This window comes from Garra rufa, chromosome 7 (assembly GCF_049309525.1).
Source record: "Garra rufa chromosome 7, GarRuf1.0, whole genome shotgun sequence".
NCBI lineage: Eukaryota > Metazoa > Chordata > Actinopteri > Cypriniformes > Cyprinidae > Garra > Garra rufa.
The window spans coordinates 23,092,193-23,103,963 of NC_133367.1; the positions used below are offsets into that span (position 1 = coordinate 23,092,193).

General features: G+C 38.6%; 1 protein-coding gene across 1 annotated transcript; it reads right to left on the bottom strand.

Annotated features, from left to right (window-relative positions):
* Positions 1 to 293: 293 nt before the first annotated feature.
* Positions 294 to 11,436, bottom strand: LOC141338046 (low-density lipoprotein receptor-related protein 1B-like). The gene is made up of 7 exons (XM_073843616.1): positions 11,429 to 11,436; positions 10,921 to 11,151; positions 9,933 to 10,009; positions 4,698 to 4,788; positions 4,394 to 4,544; positions 1,584 to 1,691; positions 294 to 1,492 (listed from the first exon to the last, which is right to left on the bottom strand). Exons 1-7 carry the CDS (start codon positions 11,434 to 11,436, stop codon positions 1,349 to 1,351), a joined length of 810 nt encoding a protein of 269 aa, XP_073699717.1. The 3' UTR covers positions 294 to 1,348.
* Between the last annotated feature and the right edge of the window lie 335 nt (positions 11,437 to 11,771).

Genomic DNA, 11,771 nt, shown 5'->3' on the forward strand with positions numbered 1-11,771 from the left:
CTGGAGTCTTTCTGAGCTGTTTTCTCAGGTTGTTCTCAAATTGTTCTTGCAACGACATCCTCAAATCGGAGCGTTTGATGAGGCTTTGTAGACGTCTCTTACCTTTTGCTTTAAGGAAATGTCCTCTGTTTGTCCTGAAATGGAAATTAAGCTAGTGGAACTGGGAAACAAGGATGCAAATAAGAATTCTGCACGCAACATACCGTAAATAAGCCATTGTTTTTACATTCAGATATGCAAAAAAGTCGCAACAGTAGCCTATACATTGCAAAAACAACTAAACGCATTGAAAATGGCAAGAAAACCCATTTTATTTCATAGTTCTTGGTCCAAAATCACATTAGGTGTAGCTATAATGTATTTAAACAATAAGTGTCCTTCATTTCCCCTTATACAACAGCAACCTGTTTGCACAGTGCAATATCAAGCTAGTTTATTTTATAGCTAATAATTAAAAAAAAAACACTTAAACCCAAAGTGAAGACGGACCAATTTACTGTGTACATCGTTTTGTATAAAAGTTCTACATTTAATACATTTCCAGAAAATACAAGCAAACCGGACGTACAAATCAACTATAAAATTATAAAACTTTTTTTCTCCTCTTCTAGTTGTGTACATTTGCACAGAGAATGTGTTTTTGTTCATCAAACATGGCATTGCAAAAGTCCCGGTGTCGTTTCACAACCAGTGATCGAAAGTGAGTCTATAATGTGTCCGTTTTCAGTCCTTTTAAGCGCTGAAAGACATTTGGTGATATGAATATGAAATGTTTTCAAGTTGCAAAAACCATCGTGGGTTGGTTTCACTTTCGGTTTTGACTGCATATTTGAAGCGCCTGGTCAACTTAAAGATAAACATATGCGAGAAACATCGACGGGAGATATCAAAAATAAAATCTGTGATGAGCATATGACGCATTTATTAAATAAGTGTCTCTTTTTTCTAATACTGCTAAATGTAAGAGGCAACTTGGGAATATCTAGGCATTGGCGATCGTTTCACCAACAGGAAAACATATACATAGTGTGTAGGTAAATAAACCTATATAAAATTCTCTTTAAATGTATAAAGCCTTTTAAGATTGAGCAGCTTTGTCCGTTTCATTTTTTTTCGTATTCGTGTAGTGCATTTACAAAGTCACAAAGCAAAGAAAAACACAGCGTTTGTCATTTATAAAACGACATTTTGGTTGCAACAGAAAGAAACTAAAACCATATATGTGGGACGCAAAGTGTGAAGATTTAACCTGACTGGACATAAAAAGTTTATTTTTATACATTTTATACAGATCTTTATAAAAAAAAAAAAAAAAAAAAAAAACAAAGCAGGTTGTGGAAAAGCTTGGTTACGCCGCCGTTTCTCGAATCGTCGTTTCCAGTCTCTTTGGGAGTAAATCGCGTCTCATGTCGAGGTTGATGACTGGCTTTCGACAGTGCTGTCCGTCATGGTACGTCATCTTTGAATAGATGGGGTTTGAATAGTTCATGGCCTGGAAACAAACAACGATGTTTTAGTTTGGTTTATATTTGCTTAATAAACGTAAACGCAAAAACTTAATTTTAACGAGTTCTGGAACTCACCTGTCCTGGAATGAGCTCCTTTGGAACGTTCTGGATGGGTAAAGTGTGTGCAGTCAGTGGGCGCGCAGGGGGCAAATTGCGTGGGTCGCTTGATTTCACACACCAGCCCTGGAGAACAACAAAGATTTAACTGAAATTCACTAAAACCATTGAAAACGTTGTATAAACAAACTTAAAGATTAAAATCATAACTTAGACTAAATAATTTGGGGAATTTTTGAACCCAAATTACATATAAAGCAAGAGTTTAAAACCAAAGTTGCTACTCTGTTTGGAATGCTTTTCTACTTTTGCAAGCTAAATTGATCTGAGGCAAAGAATTGGTCCCATAAAGACCAAATGTCCTTGTGGGATGTTGGAGAAATAAACGAGAACAAAGGAAATATTTTCCTTTTACTAAAAGCAAGCAAAACAAACCAGTTTGGACACACAGACATCTCCTCACTTCATATCAAACATTTCAGAACATTTTTTTTTTTTTTGGAAACTGAATTAGAACCCAATCCCACGGCAATTCGTACAAATTTGTACTTTTTAAAAAATAATAATAAATAAATAAATTTAAAAAACGTATGGATTTTACCACGTGCCAAAATGTCAGGTGCCAAACGTCTAACCCCAGCCCACGAAAATCGTAAAAAAACAAATTGTACGAGTAAGGTCGTACAAATTTGTATAAATAAGCCACCTTATTTATTTGTTGCTAAATTTGTTATTTTTAATTGTTTGAATATGAAACAATATTTATAATAAAATTTATAATAAATTATAATTAAAATGACAATATAAAAATAAAATCCAATTAAAAAATTTACTATGCAATCTAATGACAAAAAAAGTTTTTATTTTTCGCAAAATGTGACATACGTAGGCCTACCTAGAAGAACATATCATTGTAGTTTCCAATAGAAATTATTTTTGGAAAAAAAAAAAAAAGTTTGTATTTTGTAAGAATTTGTACAAAGGACCACCTCTAACCCCACCCACACAAATCATACAAAATTGTACGAGTGAGGTCATACAAATTTGTACGAATAAGCCACATTGTAAAACACTTTAGAATTGGTCGTGAGATAGCATTGGAACTATCTCATGATAAATTGAATTGACCAAAAAAAACCTAATAAACTGAACCATTACTGTAGTAATTTGGAATGTGATGTTCCAAAGTAATTATTATTTTTGTTCTGATTAAGAGTAAACCAACCAAATGTTTATTTAGTGGGTAATGTCTTTATGTTTATTGTTTTACTTAAACAAAGGTCCTGCGTGAAGCACAGGAAAAATATATTTACCCGTATGCTCCAATGTTGCAAAAAATGCACCTGTGGGAAATTTTCCACAAGACGTAAAATAGGTAACCTATAAATACATATCACCGCAGTTTCCAACAGAAATGATTTTTTGAAATTTTGTTACGTATTTTATAAGGTGGTAAGAGTGAGGTCGTACAAATTGGTATGAATTAGCCACATGCAGAAAAACAAAAAAAACAATTTGTCATGAGATATCATTGAAACGATCTCATTAAAAAAAATGAATTCACCAAAAAAACTAATACAAATTTGAATACAAAATACAAAACTTTGCCTAAATTTAAAATTAACATCAAAATGGCAATATAAAAATAAAATCGAAATAAAATTATTACTACCTCATCAATTGACAAAAAACAGACCCGTGGAAACGTTTTCGCAAGATGCAAAATCCGTACGTATATCACTGCAAAATTGTACGAATTTTATGAGTTGGTACCAGTGATGTCGTACAAATTGGTACGAATAAGCCACAAAAAAAAAAAAAAAAAAAAAGTCGTGAGATATTGGAACGATCTTCTAAAAATTGGCTTCACCAAAAAAACTAATACAAATTTGAAGAAAAAAAAATATATATATTACAAAACTTTGCCGAAAATGACAATCTAAAAATAAAATCTAATTCAAAATTGCACTACCTAAAAAAAAAAAAAACAGACCTGTGGAAACTTTATGGCGAGATGCAAAATCTGTACGTATAAGTACATATCACTGCAGTTTCCAACAGAAATGGTTTATGAAAATTTTCTTTGTATTTTATGAGGTGGCAAATTCGTAGGATTTATAAGCCACATCAGAAAATACATAAGATTCGGTCGTGAGATAGCGTTGGATCTCATGACAAATTGAATTGACAAAAAAAAAAAAAGAACAAAGCTAAAACATTGACATTGTAATTGGGTATGAGTCCCGTTCAAAACATGACTCACATAAAACAGCTGAAAGATGAGAGATTGAAAAACAAGTTAAAACTTATGCTTGCGATTTGCGTTTTTATGTCACATTCGCTTTTGTTTATACTATTGTGTAGGTTTAGGTGTAGTGCAAATGGTATTTTGAACATTGTTCTAGGAATAATTTACAACGTTTATGATTTTGACACATGGTTATTCACAATTAGATTAACTAAAAATGTTTTAAGAAAAAATGCTATAAAATATAAACAGTATATGCATAATCAAATTATGTAATTTACATCAGCGCCATTTGTAGAACGTCAAGCTCAGAAAGTCATCCCTGCTGGAAAAAAAAAACAAAAAACAGCTAAAACCACCCTAGGCTGGTTTTGGCTGGGAAACCACCAGCTAAAACAAGCCTGACCAGCCTGGCCAGGCTGAGAAAATGGCCAAAACCCCTCTAAAACCAGCCTGCTTACCAGCTATGACCAGCTGAAACAGGCTGATTGACCAACTAAAACCAGCCAACCAGCCCAGGCTGGTTTTAGCTGTTTTTTTCAGCAGGGATGCCAAGAACTTACAATTCCTACTTGTTTACCTTATGAGGGTCAAGGGTGAAGCTGGGGTGAAGAAAGCTTCCCACGTCTACGTGATTGTCGTGGTCAACTTCGTACATGTTATAAGACGGATTCCCGATCTCCACGTTCAAGCCACCATTGGCCATGGGCTGCCGCTGAACCTGCTTACCTCTGTGAAGGGATAAATGTATACTGTCACAGAAACATTTAGCATGATGCACAGCTGGCTTACGAGATTTTCTACAGCAGAATCAATAAATCAGATGCTTAATGTTCTGATTAAACATCTAATTTAGCTAATTACAGATTTGTTTATGTATTTACCTTCGACATCTTTTGCAAATAAGGAGTCCCACTGCAACAGCGGCGATGATGCATACAAGAAGAACTAGAGGCACTATTATGGCAATACTTCCTGGAAAAAATGAACAAAATAAATAAATAAATGGCATGTACCCTACAGTGTTTCAATTACACTGTATTTACATAAAATGAGAGAAATAAGAACACAAATGCACATACTTTGGATACATTGCAGCGATACAATGGGGGGTGAAAACGTTTGCTCCAAATTACATTTAGAACTGCCCTTCAGAAGCTACAGGAGCTACATCTTCCCAGAAGACAAAATAAATACAATTTACTCCAATTTTCTCTAACCTCTCTTAACTAACACAGCTAAAATGTCAACTCTTCTCTGCAAAAATAACACAAATGGTCTGAAACTGCTTTACTGATGATTGAGGAACGCAAATCACTACAAACTCTGACAGAATGAAGACTAGTTGCATTTGTAAATGACCAATGTCAAATTACAGAATTACACCTGTTACAGTTATGTTGTGTCTGTCTTGTGACCTAGTTTTCTCCTCGTGTCTTAATTGGATTTGTTTCACCTGCCCTTCATTGTTTTGTGCCTTTTGGATTTCACACACACCAAAGTGTGACAGAAGATCGGACCAAAAGTTGAAGTTTAGCTGCACTTTTTCTGTTGTTGGATTTTTGTTTTTCTGTGCATGTGGACAATTCTGCCGTTCTTCTCGTCCTGCTATAGCAGGGGGAATGCCCCCTTGAGGACCATCCAAGGGACTTTTTGGACCTTGCTTACCACTCAAAATACCCGGACAACCGCTTGATCACATTTTATCACAGCAGCTTTGACGCTTTTGTGGAATGGGTGCTGCTGAGTAATAAATCACCACTCACCGTCTTCGACGCCAACAAAGAACTCACCAGCCCCATTTCCCATCCAGAGTCCAGCCAGCACATCACCCTACAAAATGGAGCTAAAGCCTAAGCCCACCGCAGATATGGAGCCAGAGCCTGCTGCGACCAATGCGCTAGAGCAGTGATTCTCAACCGGTGGGCCTTGGAGCGCCATCTGGTGGGCCGCGTAGGCAGTGGTAGACTACCCCCAAATAAATTAATTCTTTTTTTTAATTGATAAATTTTGTTATTTTCTAATTATCTAATTGTTCTTATGAATTTATGTGATAAAACACTCAAGTCAAGCAAAGAAGCATTATCTAAAAGGTAATTTATTTTTAAATATCGCAACACCAATCACGTCACGATGTCAGATTGAACGGTTGTTTGATCAGATGCAGCAACATTACGTTAATGGATCGTTTTCTGAAAAGAAAAGCGGACGTGGGAGACAGACCTGTCCAAGCAAAAGCTTCTAAGTGTGTGGTGAGAAAATACGACGATGAATACATTCAATTTGGATTTATAAGAGCAGGTCCTGAGGCTAAGCCAAAGGCGCAGTGTGTTGAATGTGGAGACATTTTGTCAAATGAGGCACTAAAACCATCAAAGCTGCAAAGACATTTGAACTCAAAGCACCCGGGCTGTGTTGGGAAGCCAAAAGAATATTTTCTAAGGAAAAAAGATGGACTTCAGGCCCAACAAAAAATCATAACATCGTTATCAACACAATCAAAAGCCACCTTGAAAGCTAGCTATATGGTTGCCGCTCGTGTTGCTCGTAGTAAGAAAGCCTTTACTATCGCTGAGGAACTTATTTTGCCAAGTGCTGTGGATATGTGTCGAGAGCTATTGGGTGACGCAGCTGCAGCCAAAATTCAGTCAGTACCGCTTTCCGATGACACTGTGGCTAGACGAATTGTTGATATGAGCGATGACATTGAATGCCAACTCGTGGAACGAATAAAGGCAAGCCCTTATTTTGCCATACAGCTGGACGAGTCTACGGACATAAGCAACGCCGCGTTACTGTTAGTTTTTGTCCGATACTGCATGGACGGTAATCTTTGTGAAGATCTACTATTTTGCAAAGAACTTCCAACGAGAACAGCGGCAGATAATGTCATGCACTGCCTTGATGAGTACTTCACAGAAAAAGGTCTTGATTGGAAATACTGCACAGGTATTTGTACAGACGGCGCGGCTGCTATGACGGGAAAACATCGCGGTGTTGTTAAACAAATCCAAGAGCGAGCGCCAGAAGCAAAGTGGACGCACTGTTTCTTGCACAGGGAAAGTCTTGCAACAAAGCAGATGTCACCAGAACTGCATGAGGTCATGAACATTGCTGTGAAAACTGTTAACTATATAAAGAAAAATGCACTCAACTCACGGTGTTTTGCAGCTCTGTGTGAACGACTTGATGCTGATCATTTGCAGCTCTTGTACCACAGTGAAATAAGGTGGCTTTCGAGAGGATGTGTGCTTAATCGTCTGTTTGAACTGAGAAAAGAAGTGCACACATTTCTGGAAGAGCAACGTTCCCCTCTTGCTGAGCATTACACTGATGATCAATTTTGTGCAAAACTGGCCTACTATGGATATATTTGATCAGTTAAATCAGCTGAATGTGTCAATGCAAGGCAGAAACAGCACAGTGTTCTTGGTTTCAGACAAAATTGAGGGATTCAAGAAAAAACTCACTCTTTGGAATAGAAGAGTCAAGGAGGGACGATTTGACATGTTTCCACATCTAAATGAAACTTTGGAAGCCTCTTCTCCTGTGAACATTTTAAGTGTTATAACCCAGCACTTGTCTCAGCTGTCACAAAAGTTTGCTGACTACTTCCCAGAGGATCCACGACATGGAAACCTTTGGATTTTGGACCCATTCTCTGTGGATCCTGCTTCAGAAGACATGGCTCTGTCCACTGTGTTGGAAAATGAACTGATGGAACTATCAGCTGACAGTAGCCTAAAACTTCAACACACACAAGTTGACCTTGCTTCATTTTGGTTACTGGCTGCAAGTGAATATCCCTCTCTGTCAAAGCGAGCAATCAAATTTCTATTGCCTTTCACCACCACATACTTATGTGAGTCAGGGTTCTCCACTGTGACCGTCACAAAATCAAAAGCAAGGAACAAACTGAAAGCTACTTTGGATGCTACTCTACTCAGAGGGAATGTTCCTCTCTTGTGTGTCTGAGCTGTTTTTACAGGTATGTTAGCCTGGATGTGGGGATATATTATTAATACATTTGTTAAAAGAGTGTTCCCCTTGTGTGTCTGACCCAGCCTTTGGTTCAGACCTGCCCTGTTATTGTTCCAGGAATAAATGGTTACTGAGTAAACCTGCTAAGCCTTTTTTATACAAGGACAGTTTTCATCTATATAGCTGACTTGATCTAGTCTGCTGCAGTGGCAAAACAGATTAACAGTAGAGTATATCATTGTACTTTTTTAATTTTCTGTTAATCTTTGTTAATACTATCATATCTGGAAAGGTGGTCCTCGAAATGTTTTTAAACAGTCATTGGTGGGCCATGAGTTGCAAAAGGTTGAGAACCCCTGCGCTAGAGGACGTAGTGCAGATTATCGCCTTGGAGCCTGAGCCCAATAAGGAGTCTGACCAGGTGTGTGAGCCAGCAACAATGCCCATCCCGGTGGGAACTCTCGTGGAGTACAGCTTGCCTCTGTAGATTTACTTTCTCTTTTTGACCCATTAGTTTCTTCATCTTCATATAGTTTTCTCAGTCTGTCTTCGTTGCTTCCTTTTGACCCGAAATACTCTGTGTCTTCGCTGGTCTTGCAGGTCTCCTACCCATTATCCTTATCCCACCACTGCCTGCTGATTTTATCTTTCTTTTAATCCCTAATCTTCTATTTATCTGTCAATTTACTCTCTGCCAGGTGCAGCTTATGCCACTCCAGTCCAGCCTCAAGAACTGTTACCTCTACTATGGGCCTGTAATTCTGCTAGCCATGCTGGACTGCCTTGGCAGGGCTCTTGCCTCTACAGTTCTGGCTAAATCCTGCACCTGCCTGACACCTAATCTCACTCCAGCCAAGCACTCAGCCCCAGCTTCTCTGCTGTCCATCACCCCCTTTGCCTGCTCTCAGCTATGCGGTGCCACATCAGGGCCTCTTACCTTCAACTCCGCCTTGGAATGAGGTTTCCCTTGCATCCACTACAGCCACATGATCTTGGACTTCACCTTGGTCCTTCGACCCTTAGACTCCACCTTTGCTCCTTGCTCCCTCGTTTCCACGGTGGCTGTCATTCCTCTGGCTCCACTGGGCTCCCTTATCCCACCGGCTCCAACTTGGACACTTGTCGACCACATCTGCCACCTCGAGACTTCACTCATCCGGCTTCGCCTCATCACTCTGTCCCTCTGGCTCTGTCAGGCTCCACCTTCCCTCCGGCTATGCCTTTGTCCTCATTCGTTCCAGGTCCACCGTGGCCTTCCAGATCCCTGCCTCCACCTCAGTCGCTGAATCCAGAGGCTCTGCATCCGTTCTACTCTGTCTGGGTTACCATCTATGCCGGCATCGTCGCAGAAGCTCACACCACTGGATCCTCCATGGCTCCTCCCACCATGGGCCTTCTTCTTGGCTAGGGTCTGGTGGTCCACCTGCTGTCTCCTCTTGCTCTGTCCCACCATCCACCTCAACACACTCCTGGCTCCTTCCTCCATCATCACCTCCCTGGTCCTACCTGCTCCAACCTCTATCTCATCGCTATCTTCTATCTTTTCTATGACAGCTCCTGTCTTCCACACTAGACTCTTTGTTGGTGCCTTGCCGGAGGGAGGCAATCTGTCACAGGTCTGTTGTGTCTGTGTCTTGTGACCTAGTTTTCTCCTCGTGTGTCTTAATTGGATTTGTTTCAACTGCCCTTAATCAATTATGTCCTTTTGTGTACTTATACTCCCCTCTTGTTTCTGTCAGTCGTCCGATCTCATCAGTGTGTACTGATGTTTATATGTGTATTTTGCCAAGCTATTTGGATTTATTAAACATATTGAACTTTCCCTCATTGTCTTGTGCGTTTTGGATTCCATACACACCGACGTGTGACAACACCACTTTCAAGTTACCTTGTTTTGACCAAATTCTAAGGAAATCCCAGTATGCAATGATTGTACAAAATGGTGGACTAGAGAAGTGTTGACTATAAAATACTTCAATAATGAAGTACAATCTAATTAAAAACTATATGCATTCCATCCATTTTTTGGTACTTTTGTGCCATTAGCTTAGCAACATGTGCTAACCCAAACTCCATTGGAATCAACTGTGATTATTGTGTTTTTGAAAAACGTGTGTATTTGTGTTTGTGAAACTCACTCCCGCTGACGTTTTCTGAGCGGTTGGTCTTGGTTGCAGGTTTTTCGCATTGTGTTCCTGACCAGTTTGAAGAGCATCTGCGAACAGTGAAGAGCAAACAAATATCACAGCTGGTGAAATTTACAATGCACTGACTTCTTCAAATCATCATATGATTAGATTTATACAAAATAACAGTTTGAAATTACCATATTTACTTCAACAGTTGAGGTAAATATCACTCTGGGTATTCTGTATTCATTATTATGGTATCATTTGCTACATCGACTTTGATTTTGACAAGCATGACAACAAGTTTTAATCATAAACACAGGATAAATCACAGGAGGAGGTTTAAATCCAGCCCAAGGGATGCATTATTCTTATTTGAGAAACATGCAAAAGTGTATTTGTGTGTGACAAGGAACTTCCTGGATCCAAATGGCATGCGCCCACAGCAGAACTCTACGGATGTGAGAGCTTATGCGCTTATGAGAGATGGTGGCGTGAATGAAACTGGTCGAAAACAATGTTTAATCAAACTTCCTGTGGACAGGGATTCTGTTTCCTGTAGGAGGATGCGTATAGATGCACTGCTGCCTGAAGAAGGTGACAGAACATCCAGAAGAAACACACCGTGGTGGGAACATCTTGCTAGATAAAGCTAAATTTGCCATTACGAATATTGCAACAAAACAAATAAATAATGAATAATAGGAGAGCAATCAAATACACTTTGTCCTCAGCATTTGCAGAACTATAACCACTAATACATGGCAAACATACAAATGAAACAAACACTCAGAAACGCACACCTACAGCATGGTGCAGAGAAAAGCGGAGTGCAATGCGCAATGTGAAACGTGCTTTTGGAAGCGGTGCGAGTTGGTTTTGCGATGTTTGTGCGTGTTCATTCCACGAACAGGTCAGACGCATGCTGACCGCGGCGGATGGGATTGTGGGAATGTTCTGGGATGTTTTGGAAACAGAATGCACCAGAAAGACCTACTTGCAGCGAGGTTTGTTATAGGCGGTGAGGGAACAAACGCCCTGGTTCTGACAGTAGTGATCGCACGGGTTAGCTCTCTCATCACACCTCGGGCTTTTAAACTCAGACGGGCAACTGAGGAAAACGCAACGAGACCAGAGGAGAGATGTGAGGACAACACAACAGAAAAAAAGGCCTGAAATACACTCACACTCAAACCACCTGTAGGCTGTAATGCCCTTGTGTATAAGACTGGGTTATGTGAACATTAAAATTACTTATCAATACAGTTCAGCCCTTTCACAAACAGTACAGTAAATTTCATTAAACTGTCTGTGTAATGAGTCATATGCGCTCTCTCTCTCTCTCTCTCTCTCTCTCTCTCTCTCTCTAGTATTCTGCATAAAGTATTACTGTACTTTTAGAAGTATTCAAATATTTGCTTTGTGACATTATTTTCATGTAATTTTCAGTAACTGCAATACAAAAAAGGTTAAATAAATTTCATGCAAAATAAATGAATAAATACATTCTCATTCTAATTATACTACTATGAAAATACGTTATTTAAAATAAATTAACTCTCAGTACTTAATAATATTAATACACTACATTACAAAAATAATTTCTCATTATATAAATACAAAAAACGAATTCTCTATAAAGGAACTACAGAGTTATAGAACTATAAAGCAAAATATATAAATAATCAAAAAAATAAAATAAATATTCTTCTTACCTTAAAACAAAATAATCACATTTTAATACGTTTAATGCAAAATAAAATAAGCTTTTTCATTACATTAATGCAAAAAAATGTCATTGTCATAATGCACAAAAAATGCACAAACAAACAAACAATAAATAAAATA